The following is a 19,716-nucleotide window of genomic DNA, read 5'->3' as shown; positions in this document are numbered from 1 at the left end:
TGAAATAAGGCAAAAGGCACTATGAAAAACAACATGCTCAAAACACCACTTGGAGGGAAAACCACGTGGAAAGGGACACAGGTTAGGGCCCGGCCTGCAGGAAGCCCCGAGGGGCGCCACCCCCTCCGCCACCCCAGTCCACGTCCACACGTGGGGTGGGCTGGGAGGGGGCCGGCCCTGCTCCCCCCGCTCCCCCGGCAGAAGCTGAGCAGCACGGGCCTCCCGCTCCCGCCCGCTGTCCGAGTGCACAGGCGGGACATGGAAGCGGCTGTTCTTCTTTCTGTTGTTCCAGCTAAAACAGACATTTTGCATAGAGAAAATATCAGCCCACGTGGTTTCTTTTCTTTTATTATTGGCAACAGCTAGGACTATATGCGGCATTGAACGTCATGCACTGATGGACAGAAGAGAAAAAGGATGAAAAAAGGACAAAGGAGGAGGAGGAGCAGCGGTGAAAATTTGTAATAAAAACTCTTCTTAATTTATAGGTAAGTTTTGGCATTATATCCAACGCCCCCGCCCACCCCCCCGAGTTCCAACCGAAGTGAGAGGGTCACCAGGTGACCCAGCCAGGGGTTCCGAGCTCCCTCACAGGCTGCTGTTAGAGGCAGCTCATGGGTTTAATTCTTTTGCACGTGTTTAAAATTCTTCATTTTCTTTAAATAATCTTCTCTTGACTCTTAGACGTTCCGGTTCACAGGGGTGACGTAATTGCGCGGAAACATGCCGGTCTGCCCGTGGCAAGCCCCCTTCCACCAGTTGGGGTCCGAGTTATCCATGACGTGGATAAAGTCTCCCCGACGGAAGCCCAGCTCACCATCCTCCTGGGGGTCAAAGTCAAAGAGGGCCTGGACGTATGTCGGTTGCTGCAGAGAGGCAGGGAGAAAACACATTGCATTCCCGACGGCGGCCAGCCCCTCGCGCTGGTGACGGGAACCCGAGGCGTGCCAGCCTTGCCACATGACCTGAAATAACCCCTCCTTCCGCCTCCCCTCTCCACCAGTTCTTCCAGAGCCTTGGTGGACCCCGGGTGGGCGGACTCTTTCAGCCACAGCAACACGAGAGTGTACCCAGGGTGGCCAGCTGTGCAGGGCATCGAGCAGAGGGCAGCAAGTTCAGCTTTAAGGGGAGAGAACTTCAGAAACAGCCAGTGGGGCTTCGTTTACAATCCCAGAGGTGCAAAAGTTTTACTTCCTATCACCTTAACACTTATAAAATCCTTCGGGTTTTATGGTCAGAGGCTAAGAGCCTGAATGAAGTGCGGTGGTGCCCACCAGAACACAGGACAGCGAACACAGGACTGAGGGGACCCCGCCCCTCACACGCCTGATCTTCCCCGCAGCTCAGTGCCAGGGAACGGCTACCTGAGGGTGTGTTCAAGTGTACCTTAGAGACCCACGGCTTCAGGGAAGCAGCCTCTGGAGGGGGCAAGACTATTATTTTTTTGTTTCAAACTTCAAATCTTTAACACGAATTAAGGATAACATTTTGGATAAGGAGCAAAAAAGGCCCAGAGGTAAACCCTCTGAAAGAACACCTGCTGGCCTGAGGCGCCACCCTTCACTGATAAAAGGGACCCCCATCTCTCCCTTACGAAGCTCACCTGTGGCACCTGTTCTATGTCCCGGAGGAATATCTGCTGGTTTCTGGAGACGGATGTAGATCTGTGATAATCTACCAGCTCATTCAAAGAATTGAACTTCACCACCCAGAGGAAGTACTTGCCAGCGCCGTCCCGGAGCACCTTGAAGTGCTGCACATCATTGCCAAACCTGGGGAGGGCAGAGGACACAGTGAGAACAGGTCCCAGGGCTCTGTCCTGGCTGCCAGGGGCCACCTGCCGAGCAAGGAGCCATCCTGGGAGAACTCATGTTCTGGCCGCGCCCCGCACAGCCTGAGGGCCCGGGGCTGGAGCACAGCTTGACCGGCTGGCTGGAGAGGCAGGACAGTCACCAAGCGCCCTGACCCCTCCGTTTCGGCCGACAATGACCAGTGTCAACATGAAGACACCTCTCCAGACACAGAAACCTTGTCAGACTAATTCTGAAGAAGTTTGCAAATAAAAAAGAGAAATGTCCTAACCTGTGGAAGCCGCTCCCTGCCCTGTACCAAAAGATAAAAGGACTAAAATCTTGTATGATATTTAAAGAGACTACAAGAGACAGGACAGGAAATAAGGTGAGAAGGGATGGGACATACTTCTAGCGATTTTCCTGTACCTAGGAAAGGTTTAAAGCCATATTTTCTTTTCTCTCTCTCTTTGTTGTTTGTTTGTCTTTTTAGGGCTGCACCTGCAGCACATGGAGGTTCCCAGGCTAGAAGTCAAACTGAGCTATAGCCACCAGCCTACACCACAGCCACCGCAATGCCGGATCCAAGACGGATCTGTGATCTACACCACAGCTCACAGCAACACCAGATCCTTAACCCAGTGAGTGAGGCCAGGGATCGAACCTGTGTCCTCATGGATGCTAGTCAGATTTGTTTCCACTGAGCCACGACAGGAACTCCGAAAAGTCCTGTTTTCTGCTCAAGGATTTTAGGTCTACTTGTGGGGAGAAGATCTCAGAACAAAACATGCTGGGACACTAAAAAGGCCCAGGCACCTCCTACCCCCTCCCCTCTACCACCTGGTAAAGCGGTAAATGCCACCTTTCACGCTGGCCCAGAAAACCAGCCCGAGCCTGGCTGAGTGGGCCGGCCCACAGACACCATGCTGTCGGCCCAGCACATCAGCTCCACCAAGGCGCTGCCCGTCCCTCACAAGGCACTCTACAACCATCTGCAAAACGAGCGGAGGACTCTCTTCTGCCATTGGTTTTAAGGCATTAACGCGTCTTAAAAACAACCCAGCAGGTGGCAGCACTGAGCTTTAAGGAAGCCACGAGTAGGAAGCGCTTAGAAACAGCACTGCTATTTCAAGAGAAAAAAGATGGACGAGGATAAAAGCCGTATGAGGAAGAAGGGCATTCAAATGGCACTTCTGGCCCGTGGAAGGGCACTCCCACCGTGTAACAGAGGTGGTTCCTGAAAGGGGTACAGGGTCCCTGACGGTGAGCTGTTAACTCCCGAAGTTTTTCCATCACGGACCCACAACGCCTTGAAACGAGAGACTGGATTCCCGAAGCTCCTCTAGAAGAATGCTTATGTGTGGAAGGTGGTTAGGACATCTGCTTCGAATTTCTAAAACAAACTCTTTAAAGGTTTTACGTGATAAAATGGAACATGGTCTGGGAGCTGCCCAGTGGGCACCGCAGGGCATGGGCAGGGACTAGTCATCAGACAACTGAACACCAGCTGCCTCAGGGTTTGGGGCCATCATTCAATCACCAGTTAATGGCTTGTATTCTTGGTCTTCCTCGGCCGGATTTATACTCAGGTCAGTATAAAGTGTAAGGAAAACCGACGAAGAAACCAGAGTTAATGAGAAGCATAAAGCCTTTTCCACCTCAAGGTGCTCTTCACCCACCAGATCCTCATTTGCATGTGTTTAATCAAGCACATCAAAAAGCCACTGTTTCTATGCATGTGAGTGGGAGTCGGGGTACTCGGGAAATCTCTGTACCTTCCAGTTGATTTTTCTGTGAACTTAAACCTGCTCTAAAAAACCAAAGTCTACTAAAAAAAAAAAAAAAAAAAAAAAAAAAAAAGCCACTGTTAAAAGAGGAAAACTGAAAATCAGATCCAGCTTGATTTTTTTCATGTTGGGACTAGACCTAGCTATACTGGAAACATTATCTGTAAGATACTGCAAATATCACCTGAAACCACCTCCCACAACTTCACTGAGAAAAAGGATACAAAAAATTTAAACTTAAATCTACATTAAAAAACCCCTACACTTTAACCACTCATTTGGTCCCAAAATGAAACAAGGTATTCAGTTGATTTTTTTTTTTTTTTTTGCTTTTTAGGGCTGCACCTGCAGCATATCGAAGTTCCCAGGCTAGAGGTCAAACTGGAGCTACAGCTGCTGGCCTACACCACAGCCACAGTAATGCTGGATCCTTAACCCACTGAATGAGGCCAAGGATCAAACCCATGTCTTCATGGATACTAGTCAGGTTTGTTACTGATGAGCCATGACGGGAACGCACCCAGTTTATTTTTGAGACTGAAAAATCTTTATATCATCTGTAAATGGAAAATAAAATATTTTACAGCCTCCATTTAAAAATAATGTAAATCCATACTAAAGCGAGCTGAGTTTTAATCTAATCACCTCCGCCATATAAACAATGAAGTGATTTGTAAGATTCCTAGGTCAGGGTTTCTTGTGATATTAACTAGAAATGGACTGAATCAAAATGTATGGAAATGACAACTTTGAAATCTTTGTCACGGATGGGGAGTGATTAGTTTAGTGTTGTCAAAGTTCCAATTTGTATTCTCTGTGATTCCCAAGATGGTAAAACTCCCGGTACTCCCCCATTCTGAGCACACAGCTCCCTGCCAACGTTACATTCCCCACCGGGGAAAGAAACCCTTGTGTTTGAAGTCAATGGGAGGCCTAGGATGATGCTGGCAGATTTAGCTAGACACCTGGTAAAGGGGCACAAGGGAGCTGATCACTTACAGAGCTGCAGGAAGCCCAGAAAGGGCAGGATGTTCGGAGGAGGAAAGAGTGGTGTATGTGGAGAGCATTGCAGAGTGGTGGGGACTGGGGAAAAGAGGGAAGTGTGCGCTCTCTCAAGTGCTGCCGCTGCTCAGCCACTGAAGACTTCCCTCTTGGGAGTCCTAAACCCAGTATTGCTGGAGCTGCTAGATTCTTTAGAGGAACCAGAAATGAGGATTTTAATGTAAGCTTTTCTGATGTGTAAAATACTGCCAAAGCTAAACCTTAACCAGTGTGCCACCTTTGGTGCATGTAGTCAGACGCCTGGCCTCTGGCTTCACAACTGCCATCAGCTGGAGACAGGCTTCCAGGCGACCAGAGCAGGAAGTACTTACTTGACAGAGAGGGAGAAATCCCCAGGAGCGCTCTCGCTCTCACGGATGAGAAAGGCCCCATCGTGCCGCTGTTTGCTAAGCATTTCTTCTGCCTTGGCTCTGGGGATTTTGCCAAAAAACCACCTAAGGAAGGAAGGCAAACCAGTCAACATCTGCTTCCCCACAAAGAAACGGGATATCCAGCCTCCGAAATGTGAGGAACCGAGAACTCCTCGCCAAAGGAGGGGCCCCTCTCCCCTGCCAGTCCCGCCCGTCCCGACCACGCCTTGAGAGAGGGACCAGATCCCTTCAAAGCCTTCTCGCTTCCCCACTCTCCAGAGTGACTCAGAAGACACCATCGTGGGCCACTCTTTCTACAGAGAAAGACACCTGAACATGGGCCTCCTGGGCCAAAGCCCACTGGGGCCCCTCCTGACTCATCAGCAAGGCAGCGGGGAAAGCCCAGGCCTACTGACTTAAGCACAGGATGAACCACAGAGGGGGAGATGGGCCCTTCCTGCAGCCATTTGATAAGGCGGCAGCCTTGCCACATGGGATGGAGAGACAGGGACAGGGAAGCTGGAAGGCCCAGAAGCTGCAGGCAGGGCTACTTCTTGTAACAGCACAAAGGGGAAAGGTCCTGGCGGTGAAGAGCCCCAGGTGGTGGCGGCGGTTTGCATTCCTCTCAGGCCTCTCTCTGCCGTCACCGCTCAGGGTTTGGCTTTTAGGAGCCGTCGGGAATATGCCATAATTCACCCTGTGCAGAGGCAGCTAGTTGCAAATTTCGAATTTTCATTTGGAGCAAGTTATAGATTCTTCTGCTCCCAGTGCTCATTCACTTTGGTCACGAGAGAAAGCAGGGGAACTCAGGGAAAGTGTGGGAGCCCCGGGGGCCGACCAGGAGGAAGAGGAGCAGCAATCTCGTCACAGCCACCTCCCTTTCCACAGGGAAGCCCTAACTAACTGGGAGAGATGACTGGAAACTCAGTGCTCTGTGCCAAGCTGTCTTTACCGAGCTAATACTTTAAAAAAGCAACAACGCTACTTATAAGCGAATAAAGACCTATGGGCCTCATCAGACTCCTTACGGGGCAGCTAACAGGCAGTGTATCCGCAAACCAGAAAAGCAAAGGCACCAAAGCATCAACTAAGGTTCTAAACCTACCACACATCCATCTTACTTATAAGCAACTGCACCACAAGATGCCTCTGAAATAATACACTATACTAAAATCCCAACAGAAGGACGTGAGCTGCGAGGAAGGGTACAGTCAGAAGTTGCCATCAATAACCTAAAACAGCCCTAAAATCTGCATCCTTGTGTCTTTCGCACTTGGGGTGCTATAACGCCGAGCTGCGCGGAGGAGCTGGTACAACCGACCTGCCTTCCTGCCCTGACACATAACTCGAGGCGAAGGCCTCCAGTGCCCACAGAGAAATTGCGGATTAGCACGGCAGGATGCCCTCCGACTGGGCAAGGACAGCTCACAGCACGGGGACGCGTGAGCACTGTCTTGGTCCCTGGGCGCTTGGTTTACTGGTTTACGAGGCCCCCGCGCAGCAGGCATCTGGCTGGGAGCCACATTCTTTCCTCCTGCCCCCCCCCCCCCCATTTTCCCACCAGATAGGCATTTTCCTTTCTGTTTCCCCTTTTTAAGGTAAAAGTAATGAATATGAATTAAAATAGCGTAGATGTGCGTGAAGTAAAAATAAAAAGCAGGGCTCCTCCCTCAAGCTCCCTGGGGCAGCGATGCTGGCTGGTGGTTAGAGGCCTGTGTTTTCAGACCTGCCCTCACAGGGCACAGATATACAGAGCTGGTGGCACTGCTTTCCCAGCTGAAAAGCCACTCATTTTTATTTTCCATTAACAAACAAACAAACACCCGCAGTGAGGCAAAACACTCTACCTGGAATTTTTACAAAGTAAACACACCCCCTGTTATAAGCAGCCACACTGAAAAACAGAAAATGAGTAGGAGACCATTTTATTTAATAAAGACTTCTTTCGTATCTGCTCCCATTTTCACTAAACACCCCCTCTCCCCCTCAAGGATGTCCCCCAACATAAGGAGTGTGACATTGTGTGAGGAACAGCTGGCACTCTCAGGACATTTAACACCACCCCTCATGTTTCCTCAGCATTTTATATTATTGATAAATTTAATGAACTTCTTTTAATGGCAATATTTATGTGTAACCACACGGCTGTGGTCAATTTTTTTTAATTCATTTTTTTTTAAAAGATGGGTTTATACTACAGGAAAAATAACGAGGGAGGGAGAAAGCTAATGGGAGTGGGCAGCTCATTTTCCAATTCAATTCTTCATCACACCCCGTAGGCTTCCATCGAGAGGCACTGAATGTGAAAAGCATATATTGGACCCACCCCCAGTACATACAACTCATGGTGCGACTCGAACGCCAACAGTCGTTTTGGAGTCTGCGTCTAATCTGTTAGCTCAGATGCTGCATGAGGTCACACTCCATTTTAAACTTCCCCCTTCCTCCCTAAGAAAAACCAGAAAGGGGAGGAAGGGGGGCCTGGCACGCCGTGCTCTCCCGCAGCTGCGAAACCAGCAGCGACCCTGTTCTCCTGGACATCCAGGCCCAGGGCAGCCCCGTCACGTGGAACAGGCCTGTCAGGCCAACGAGCACACAGGCACAAGGTCAGGGGCTTTTCTGGCAAAACGGTTTCCTTTTTCAGAGCTTGTGATGAGCACTGCCTGCCTTTCAGCCAGTCTGTGGAGAACACCACGACGGAGCCAGGGGCCTGAACTGGATGCTTCCTGATCAATTATTAGCCCCATGTTCCCCACAGAGGGGAGGAAGCAGGCCCGAGAGGGAATCTTCCTAAAAGGCTAATCCATCAGTCAGGTCAGAAACTACAACCACCCAAGGAAGGGGGCCCTTCCCATGTATTCAACAGTCAGGTTTGAAATGTGGCTGACACCCGAAACAGTATGGAGAAAAACAAGGCTTCAGAGCCACAGGCATTTCATTTAATATTCAAATTACAGTCTGATGTTCTGCTGAATTCCCTTTCAGTCTGGAACTATGAAAACAAAAGGGCACTCAGGTAGGTTTTGTTATCATTGGACCCAGTGCCATAGGCCTAAATCTAGGCAGTTTCTGTATGGTCCACAATCTAAGACTATATTTAAACATTTTAAAGGATTATTTAAAAAAATTCTAACAAGAATATGTGATGTGACAGAGACCACACATGGCCCACAAGGCTTACAGTATTTATCTGACCCTTTACAGAAAAGGTTGAGCTAATCTCCATCCATCCTGTGAGGATGGATCACAGGAACGGATGTGCACAAATGATGTGGCTTGTATGCAGGGCCCGAGGCAGGATGCACCATGCACTCCCAGGAACCACCACCCAGCTCCTCCTCCTTGCAGAGCGCGTTCCGTGATGCTGTCCACGAACAGCCCACATGACTCCCAAAGCAAAGAGGGACACTAAGAAGCCACGAGAATGCAAAACTGTGCTTGGTACACTTCCCAGGAATCTAGTCATCTCATGCTCATCTTTTGGAGTTTCCTGGATATCGCTACTTGTGTCTAGAGTTTAGTAACCAGAGCACGGCTGCATATTAATAATCCCCACCCATCTAAAGTTACACGGACCTCAAATGCAGGACATTATCAATCAATCCACTGATGGGGCCCAGGAATCTCTTCCATCTATACCTTCGAAGATTTAATACTTCTGAGTTTATTATCATGAACAAATTGGTCCAGGCCTTTGTACAGGAATTTGGTCTGAATATAATTTCAAAACTACCTACTGAGCTACTATGTGCAAAAGCAAGGAACAAGTGATAAGGGAGTCTAACACCAGAAGACAGACATTCTTCACGGAATCCAACACCTTTTGGTGGGGAGAGCAGAGCTCAAACTCATAGTTACAAAGATACAAGCCAGTACAAGTTCCAAACAAACACTGGAAATACATACTTTACAAATGAGACTGGTTTTCTCCTTGTAAATCATTCAATGAAATATTTATTGAGCCATTATAATAAGGTGCCTAGTTCTTCAAGTAAAAAGAAGTTTCTGTGAGGACTTCACAGATTCTTCATTATAGAAACTTTTTTTTTTTTTTTTGCTTTTTAGGGCTGTACCCACGTGCGGCATGTGGAGGTTCCCAGGCTAGGGGTTGAACCAGAGCTACAGTTGTCAGCCTACACCACAGCCATAGCAACGTGGGATCTGAGCTGCATCTGCAACCTACGCCACAGCTCACAGCAACGCCAGATCCTCAGCCTACTAAGCGAGGCCAGGGATTGAACCTGAAACCTCATGGTTCTAGTTGGATTTGTTTCGGCTGTGCCACGAGGGGAACGCCCATTATAGAAACGTCTCTACAGGTTTCATCCCATTACCAGACTGCAGGGTGACCGAACCTCTCTCCAGGCTAAGGCTTCCACGATGTGATCTTCCAAAGAACTTCATATTAACTACACAGACATTTTATTATACCATAATTTAACTACAAACCCTAACTTCCCGGCACCTAGCACAGTCTCTGGCACATGATGAGAACTGTGTTAAGAGTTTACTGACCAAAGCGCGAACCCGCAGACAGTGGCATGGTGAAGCTTCTGGATCATTTGTTTTATTTCACAGAAGGCAAGCATCATTTTTAGAACAGATTCAGCTCATAAGGTAGCATGGGGCCCACATTTAATTGTCAGTGGTGGTAAAGTTACCTCCTCAAGGGAAGTGTCCCTGGGAGACGCACTGCTCTACAGTTTTCTACCCTCTGGGCTTTTTATAATGAGAGCCATACTCATAAACTACTGGTTTTGAAATAAAAATACTGGGAAGCTTTCTTAATTTTTAGGATAAAGAGGAATGAACTAGATCGCTGTTGAGGCCTTTCCAAGCTCTGGGGCATTAAGTTCTGCGTAGGACGAGGTAAGATCAGTGTGAGATGCATGTGGTGAAGATCTCTGCTCTAGCCCCGGGGAAGGGGACGGCAGGGACATGTCGGAACGCTGACCGCAGGGAAGAGGGACAAATGGGCAGTTACTCAAGGTGGGGCGGGCAGTCGTCTAAAAGTCTAACTTACACTCTGTGTTAAAACAAGTAGAGAGAGGAGTTCCCATTGTGGCTCAGTGGTTAACGAATCCGATTAGGAACCATGAGGTTGCAGGTTCGATCCCTGGCTTCGCTCAGTGGGTTAAGGATCTGGCATTGCCGTGAGCTGTGGTGTAGGTCGCAGATGTGGCTCGGATCCCACGTTGCTGTGGCTCTGGTGTAGGCCGGCGGCAACCGCTCTGATTCGACCCCTAGCCTGGAACCTCCATGTGCGGTGGGTGTGGCCCAAGAAAAGACAGAAAGACAAAAATAAATAAACAAATAAATAAAACAAGTAGAGAGGATCTACCATTTGTGTCTCGGCGGCATCCAAGTCTGAGCACTGAAAGCCTCTGCTCTCCCTGACATACTCCAAGAAGGTGACTGCTCTTGAAGTAGGAGCAGGGACAGTGAAACAGGCCGGGGGGTGAGAGTGTCTGAAGGGCTCTCGGGGTACTGCCATGTCTCTGACCAACGTACCGTGTTCTGGAATTAAAAAACATTTTCCCCCCACTGCTCTCGGCACCGGGGACTAGGAGAGCACTCTGTCTTCTCTGCAGAGCAACACTGACGCGAAGGGCCAGGGCAGGGTTAGGGCACACATTTATGGAGAACCAGCCACGAGGCAAGTACTGCGCTCTGGGGATCCAAAGATTAGTAAGACAGGGCCCATAGGGAGTTCCCGTCGTGGCTCAGCAGAAATGAACCTGACTAGCATCCATGAGGACACAGGTTTGATATCCCTGGCCTTGCTGTGACCTGTGGTGTAGGTCGCAGACTCAGCTCGGATCTGGCGTGGCTGTGGCTGTGGTGTAGGCCAGAGGCCACAGCTCTGATTTGACCCCTAGCCTGGGAACCTCCATATGCCACAGGGGCAGCCCTAAAAAAAAAAAAAAAAAAAAAAAAGAAAATCAAGCATGTCAATAGAAAACCACGGGATAAGTACACTTTTTAAAATTCCAAAAAATACAGAATTATGAAACATATCTGGCACCAGAGATTTCATAGAAAAAGAATTATGGACCTGAAAAATTTTTGTTTTATCATTTGAAATCACTGACAGTTATTAATCTAAAACCTGTTATTGACTATTATACCCTCAGTATACACTCCTATGAACATGGAAAAGCAATGTGCTCTGTTAATTCCCTGGGAAGACAGATTAGAAGTACGGCATCCATCCCAATGATCTCAATTTTAAAAAACACTTGAAGCAAGCAGGCGCGTCTGACCCCGGAGGGTCAGCAGAGCCCAACTTACGGGTGTGGTTTCATTTCTATGTAGTTCTTGGGGATGAAGCCATCTTTCCCATTGAGCTCTGCTTTGTACCAGTTCTGATCACATTCTTCATTCAAAACCTGAAAAAAATTAAGACAAGGGGGAAAAAAACCGATTATTTCCTCTTCATTCTTAAATGGATGGCCACAAAGACAATTATGCTGCCTTTTAGGCTTGTTTGTAAAAGGTATTGTTTGGAATATTATCAGTTACATGGATGCAAGACTTCTCAGAATTTCAAACAACCAGCATATGTCAATTCTGATACTTAAAAATAAGAAGGAACTGTCTCTTGAAATGAGAGCTCAGGCTCCCAACCATCGAGCATTAAACCCTCAGTAGGAAAGCAGAGGGACGGGAAAGCACAAGGTGAGTTTCTGAGGGAGACTCTGGAAAAGGGCAAACACACCCTGGAGAAGAAAGGGAGAGGGAGGAAGCTGTGGCTGCAAGTGAGCAGAGGTCAGAAAGGAGACTCCACGATCCCAAGGCTGCGAGCTGGTGAATCCCATGCCGATTTTCAGAACCCAAACGGGTGTGCGCTCCAAGGCTAAGTCATACGGATACGCTAGGCTGTGATACTGTCATTTGCAGAGTATTGAAAGGAGCAAAACAGGAGTTCCCGCTGTGCTGCATGGGATGGTGGTCTTGGGAGTGCTGGACACAAGTTCGATCCCTGGCCTAGCTCAGTGGGTTAAGGACCTGATGTTGCCACGGTTGCAGCTTAGGTCCTGACTGGGGCTGGGATCTGATCCCTGGGATAGCCAAAAAAGAAAAAAGCAGAACAGATCTAGGATCTAGGATAGTATAAAAGCCACTCTTTGAATTCCAGATTTCTAACAGAAGGCAAAGGGTATACAGCATTTAAAAAAAAAAAAAAAAAAAAAAAGTCAGTAACTGAAAAGAGAAAATAGAAAAGTCAGCCCAACTCCAAAATGGTGAGGACAGGAAAATGCTGATGGGTTAGTACAGTGGTAGTTAATCTACACTATGCAGCAAAATTCTAAAGGGAAGTTGGTAAAATGCTTTACAAAATCATTTATTCATGATGCTGAACAATGCTGTACTCCCTGCCAACCAAAGTAGAACCCAGACTTCTTCAGTGTCTGAGGTGTCCTGACGTCGCCAAGTGGGATACACGTTTAGAAAGGGTACATAAGGCTGACGGATAACCAACCAACAGCTAAGCCGCATTAATGAGGCCTGCCCGTGAATTCACTTCTGAAGGGAGACTATGCCCTGAGGAGCTTTACAAAGCCAGTGCCCATTTGTGATGCTGGCCAACATCGGGCCCTCCGCATCGGGGTGACTGTACGTGTGCGAGATGAGACAGCAAATCTCTCAAGGGCTAATAGCTGTGGATGGAGAGCTGAAAAAATATCAGCTACTGGTAAATCCTATCAACCTCTGGGATGGAAACTTTCCTCTATCATTTTCCCTTAAAAATATTTTATTTTATTAATTACTGCGATGACACAAACTAATACAGGAAAAGTAGTTTACAATTTTAAAATCTGCATTTCAAAAACAATGAACTGTACTGTAGCCTAAAAAGCTATTTGGTCACTAGACAATTATAAAGCGTACACCAAGGATGAAGGTTTGAGAGGGACAGGGCTCTTAACACAATCCCTACGCAACTAGGGATGCTGGTCCCTAAGCACCAAGGTTGACCCACTCGCATCACAGAAAACTCAACAGCACGAGAGCAAAGGAGCTGAAGGCCTGGCTTCTGTTGGCTGCCAAAAAGAAAGGCTTGAAAAAAATTGTGTTCTAGTAATTATCTTATAAAGCATTATCCTCTAGTTATAATAAAAACTGTAGGCCTATGAACAAGAGTTCTCCAAAATGTCTTAAAGTTCCTGAAATGGTGAGTTGCAAAGAATTGTGAAAGACAGGAGAGTCAGGTTGAAAAGGAGATGATTCTAGCTCCTTTGGGCATCAAAACAGAGTAAGGTAATCACTTGGAAAAGGTTGGTTTTAACTTGTGACCAATAACTTTGCAGGAAAGGTAACTGTGCTACAGTCTAGGAGTTCTTACAACTGCCCATTCTCCCTGTCACCTTCACTAAGATACAGACAAACCTACCCCTAAAAAAAATGTTCCCTGACAATAAAAGAAACTCCATGGCAACTCTCACATTTGGCACCACTTCAGAACTATGGTTTTCTGCAGAAGAAAATTGATACTTGGTGCTTAGTATGCTTTTCTCCCCAAGAAGGTAGGGAAATACCGCTCTGCCAGAAAGCCAAGGTGTTGCTGTACATGCCTCTAAATCTCTTGACTCGGTAATTGAGGAAAGACTGGCACTGCTGGAGACAAAGCACAGGAGAACGAGTGCTCGTGAACCCTGGGCCACCTGCAGGTAGGGACGAAGCCTTTCCACCAACTGCTCCACTGTGCATCAACCTCCACATGCACATGCAAGCCCTGATGAAACGAGGATGGCACAATTTAAAATTCAAAAATTAAAGTTTTATCCACGTGCTTAGAACAGCAAAGGACACAAATGAACATAAGCGAGTCTACGGTGGAGCAGGCCAGATGTGGATGAGTTTGCACCTCCAGACACTGTACTGAGTCTGCAGTGGTCGTAGATGAAAGCGCACATCTTCACAAGTACGTTTTAAAAGCCTGATCACAGTTCTGGGGAGGAGGAAACTGCTCCTATGACCACTTCCCCGAAACACGGGCAGCTACCGTTTGCTCATTCGTTACTTCTTGTTGTTCGACCATCGAGCACATTCCAAGGAATGCTTTTGGCTCTTACCCACAGCTGCCTGATGTCCTGCAACCCCCATGTTCCCTCGAGTTACCTCTGTGTAGCCATCGAAACACTCTGGTTTAACGGAAGCAGATTGATCAAGAGATGAGATTATGAAAGGAGGAAGAGACAAGTTTCAGTGAAGCTTTTTCTCTTTTTTGGTTGCAAAAAGACTCAAAGTAGTGGTAGAGCCTCAATCAGGAAGAAACCTACAAGATAAGGAATGATGTGAGGTTCACACCGGAGAATGAAAACTACTCCAGTTGATGGAAGGGACCCAACAGGTGCTTCTGAGTTGTCGAGAATGTTACTACATCTCTTGACCTGCGTGCTCATAAGCTGGGTGTGTTCAGGCTGTGAAAATTCTTCGAACTGTACACTTAGGAATACACTGACTTCTCCACTGGTACACCACACTTTAACTAAAAAATACTTCAGTCAAGACAAGACAACACAGTAATACTATGATAAAATTTACATGTAAGAAACCCCCACCGGGCCCCACACCTCTGGAACAAACTTTTCACCTGAAGATACACAGAGTAGCAGAAAATAACACAGGGAAGCTTCAGAACCCCCACCGAGATAGTTTACCATCACTTATGAAAACAAATTAATTCCCTGAAATAAAACTTTCTTCCCTATGGACAAGGAAGAGCATTCCACGTTCTATCTACTCGTCTACACCATACAACGTTGTTAACATTCACTGCTGCCCCTCCCCCTCAAATCTGAGACTCTTCTAAGGGCAAATGCAAATTTTTATTGCTACTGATACCAATTTAAAGGTTTCCAAATAGCCAGGTCCCAGACCTCCTTAGGACAGACCTGCTCTGGTGGGATTCAAGAGGCCAATAAACACATGGGGTCAGATTCCAGTTTCACCAGCGGGGAGCTATGTGACCTTGGGCATAGGACCGTTTCGTAAATTTTGCTTCCCCAACTATAAAGTGGTGATAATACCCATCTCCCCAGGGTTACGAGGGGTTAAATGAGGAAGTGAATAAGCAGCGCCGCAACGAGCAGAGCTACGGTCCAGCCGCTGGAGTGGACACGTTTACTTCACGACCGTTACTCTCCTTACACACCAGCAGCCTCAGACCGAGCCAAACGTGGCCAAGTTTTATCTAAATTAGGTATCTTTGACGGCACCAAGACCACACATATTAACAGAGAACTGGGATTTTTGTTTTATTCTGAAAACACACGAGCACAAGGCTTCTGTGCCTACTTCGAAAAAGATTTTAAATGCAGAGGTCGAGGATTAAAATAGGTAATTCCTTTCCCCATCTCTTTCATACCAATAGTGGGAGACAAGAATGACCCTTAAGTTTCTACACAATTACAGAAAAATGGTGGTCTTTCAGGAAAATGATAGATAAGTATTTTGTTTATAAATTGCTGTATTTTGAAATATGGGGATATTTTCTTGCCTGAACATAGCTAGGCATCTGTAAATAAGCCAAAAAAAGAATCATAATTTTTTAAAAAAAAGAATATGCCATGCAGTTCTGGGACAGGAGTCCCTGTCAAAGCATTCACCACACACTCAAATTCTAACAGCTTGCACGGGGTCCAACCTTTCTTCAGGGAAAAAATATTCAAAGTTTTATCAGTTTGTGAAGCAATTTATAAGAGCAATTGTGCATATAAGATAGGAACAATTACACATTTAAGCTCTTTCACTACATAAAAAACCAAAAATACCACTTATAGCTGGTCCCTGCGTTACGGAAACTCTACATAAGCCAGTGAGTTTCCCCAGCTCTTCGAAGATCAATCAATCCCACACGAGCAACACTGAAATGCTGCCACGACGTGAAGACAAATTTAAAGAATTACGGTGACCCTACCACATTACTTCAGGTTCCTAGAAAAAGGAAGGAAAAGACGCACTCGCACAGAGGCTTTTTAAAGACTAACCTCTAAGAGAAATTCTACAGGGCCCTGGCTGGGGTAACCAGACTGAGAGAGGAGCCAGGTGCAATCAGTTCTCCGCAGCTGCTGGGGACCCAGCTGACGACACGAGACTGCTCTTCAGCTTCCCAGGCTCCCTCAGTGTGGATTCAGACACGGCCTCGACTACACGGATTCATTCCTAACACTTTAAAATCAGGGCTTTATGATCACCACCTCCATCTGTTAGTTTTTTGCCCAACATGAAAAACGTCTTGGCTACGCTGCTTGCTCTACCGTGTGTGCCAAATTGTGAAAAACACCCACACTGCGAATGAGTTACTCCGAATTTTAATGATGAGATGACCCACTTCGAGGCAGTTTAATAATCAAGGTACCTGGTCCCACAGAAACCTTACGGTGCTTATCCAAGCACGCAGAGTGTGACAGTCCTCAAGGGCTCGTGACCGGGCCCGTCTCCACGCTGAACGACCCCAACTCAGGGAAGACACAACACACCGAGCGCCTCCTGACCCAGTGGAGACACTTGACAGGCAGTGGGTCCTGGACGACCAGCAAAGTCGAGAAGAGATGAAATATGTCTACGAAGTTTTAAAACTCTTCCAATTTTGGCTGATTTATAAAATTCTCTCTAAACATCAAACTGTGCTGTTTTACTAAATGGTGTACAGAAAACCAATTCACTTAAAAAAGGTACTTATGTGAAGATATCAAACCAAGGGGGTATTTTACCTTATAGTGATAACCTCCCTCAACAAAAGTATAATTTCTGTGCCAGGAAATGCTGGTTTTAGTTCTTCTGAATTATCTTTCCAGAAGATTCATTTCTTTGGGGATCAAGGAGCCCTAAATCTTTTTTTTTTTTTTTACATTATTTTTCTTGTAAGGATTCTATTTACCAAATGAAAGAAATTCAAAGGGCATTTGTTGGTCCAGTTTACCTTCTGACCAATACTGTTTTGCCCTTTAAACAGTTTTAAAAGGAAAAGAAAAAAAGGGGGGGGAATTCCTGAGGCCCCCAATTTTCCACTGTTAAAAATCACTAATTACATGTAGAGTGCTATCTGAGTACTAACCATTTATACCCCAGAACAGTGCCTTTTCCTCCTGTTGCTCAAGAGTGACCTCTCCACCCTCCCTAAGCAGGTGCTACCAACGGGATCAGAGTGAAAGGGGAACACTGGTGGATCCAGAGATCAAGACCCACTTTTTAAAATTTTTACTTTATTTATTTATTTATTTATTTTTTACGGTGTTACCCACAGCAAATGGATGTTCCTGGGCCAGAGACAGTATCTGAGCCACAGCTGCAACTCACGCTGCAGCTATGCCAATGCTGGATTCTTTAGCCCCCTGCACCAGGCAGGGGACGGAACCTGCATCTCCACGACCTGAGCCACTGCAGTCAGATTCTTAACAAACTGCACTATGGTGGAAACTCCCAGGCTGACCTAGTTTGACCTCAATCTATTTAGTGCTCCGAGTCAGTTCAAATATCATCGTTTTCTGTTAAAAAAATCTTCAGTAGCCTTCTATAGATTCAAATGATCCTTGGGAAGTTCCCATCGTGGCCCGACTAGCATCTACGAGGACACGGGTTCGATCCCTGGCCTCGCTCAGTGGGTTAAGGATCTGGTGAGCTGTGGTGAAGGTTGTAGATGTGTCTGTGGTTCTGGCGCAGGCTGGTGACTGCAGCTCTGGTTGGACCCCTAGCCTGGGAACCCCCATGTGCCATGGGTGTGGCCCTAAACAAAAACAAAAAGACAAAAAACAAACAAAAACAAATGATTCTTGGTCTGGCATTCCACTTTTCATAATTTGCCATCATCCACTTTCTGCCCTTCTCACCCACTACCTCTCTAAATGAACCCCTCAGTTCAGTCAAGCCAGTCAACTCAGCGACCTCTAAACACAAGCACAATGTGTACAATGAGAGGTACAATCTCTCACGTTTTCCTCTCTTTCCCAGCTATTCAAATCTTGGCAACCACTGCTTTGTGCTGTGTGCCGGGAAGCTTTGGTCCTCTCCTAACCAAACAGCAAGCACCCTAAAGCTGGCTCCGTGCAGTTCTCAGTGGCATTCTCCATGGGTGGGTGGGTCGGTCTGTCTGTCTGCTCTGTCCCTCCCTTCCTTTCTTTGGTTTTTTAGAGCCGCACTCAAGGCACGTGGAGGTTCCCAGGCTAGGAGTCAAGTTGGAGCTATAGCTGCCGGCCACAGGCATAACCAGAGCAACTCAGGATCCGAGTCGTGTCAGAGACCTAAACCACAGCTCACGGCAACGCCAGATCCTTTGATGCACTGAGTGAGGCCAGGGATCGAACCCACATGCTCAGGGTTACTAGTTGGATTCGTTTCCGTTGAGCCACGACAGGAACTCCCTCTCTGCATGGTTCCTAGAATGGCACCTAACATGTTTTGAGGAACCGACGTGTATATGGAACCTCTGTTCTGAGTAACGGATGTAGGACCACAGAGCCAGCGGGGTCTAAGGACAACAGAGAGAACACTACACGTTACACGCTAACATCAAATTCCTTGGTGAAAATCATCACCTCCCCACAGACCTGAGAGAAGGCTGTCGTGCGTCTGCCCCCCAGGAGGAGAGGCAAAATAAAGGAAGCAATACAAGCGGGCAGTCTTCCTGTAACTGAAGCACCACTGCCGAAAGACTTCCACGTGGGGCACCTCAAAAGGGGGTACACCCCCCATTTCTTCCGCAACACTACCTGCTTCTACTTTCCTCAAGATAAAAAACTGTACGGGTAGGGTAGTCAGGCAGGGAGGGGAAACTTCAGCATGAAAGCAACAAAAGGGTGTGCGCTCTGGGTGATTGATTCGGGCTGGGCAGAGCTGGAGCTGTCGACAGCAGGGTCCCTACCAGCAGCCCTTGGCGCAGGGGCACTTCCTGGAATGTCCAGATGCCTGGTGCAGCCTGCTTGTCCGGCTTGTGACTTACTTTTGCAGCATGTTAATTTTATAGCTACAACTCCTCCAGCAAAATTTTTACAAAGGACAGTATGAAGACCTTCACCATTAAAATTTTTCTGAATGGCAGCCAAGTTCATGTAGAGAGAAACATGTGTGTGTTCTCTATCACACACACACACACACACACAATTGATTAAGAGTTCAGGACCACTCATGCATTTCTTAAAGTGGTAGACTTCCTTTACAATGTAGGAAAATGAACAATTAAGAAAACGAACCAAATTATTACTATAATTAGAATTATACGAAGAATAACCAAAACAGAATATTTTTATTTCTCTGGGAAATATTTTAGTATTCAAAAAATAAATTAGACACTTGGATCAACTTCTTTCAGAAAAGCTGCTCATGACTTTTTTTTTTCTTTTAATCTTTCGTGTTTTCAGGGCCACACCTGTGGTATATGGAGATTGCCAGGCTAGGGGTCAAATCAGAGCTGTAGCTGCCAGATCCTTAACCCACTGAGCGAGGCCAGGGATCGAACCCGAGTCTTCACGGATCTTAGTTGGGTTCGTTAACCGCTGAGCCATGACGGGGACTCCCCAGCTCATGACATTTTAACAAAACAGGAAGGCCGTTCACACTTATGTAGTTATTACTCCACCCAGATGAATCTGTAGGCAATGAAACCTAAATGCACAGGCAGTACCCCAAAATAAACTCTTTATACCAAAGGGGTACCAAGAGTTTCCATTCAGAATAACTGTCTTCTGTGTTGTGTGACTTGCAGAAGACATTACTTTAGTGCAG

General features: G+C 46.9%; 1 protein-coding gene across 1 annotated transcript in view; it reads right to left on the bottom strand.

The window, feature by feature from the left end:
• Positions 1-528: 528 nt before the first annotated feature.
• Positions 529-19,716, bottom strand: part of GRB2 (growth factor receptor bound protein 2) — a 68,469-nt gene continuing 49,281 nt past the window's right edge. Inside the window, 4 exon segments of the mRNA NM_001137628.1 lie at positions 529-866; positions 1,604-1,772; positions 4,951-5,073; positions 11,281-11,378. Coding sequence (NP_001131100.1) covers positions 681-866; positions 1,604-1,772; positions 4,951-5,073; positions 11,281-11,378 — 576 coding nt within the window. The 3' untranslated portion in view covers positions 529-680.

The sequence above is a fragment of the Sus scrofa genome, chromosome 12, assembly GCF_054392235.1.
Source record: "Sus scrofa isolate SSC_HxYL_T2T_F1_AM1 chromosome 12, Sscrofa_HxYL_maternal_Yorkshire_Landrace_v2.0, whole genome shotgun sequence".
NCBI lineage: Eukaryota > Metazoa > Chordata > Mammalia > Artiodactyla > Suidae > Sus > Sus scrofa.
The sequence above is the reverse complement of the archived record's forward strand: the minus strand, read 5'-3'. Positions and strand labels throughout refer to the sequence as shown.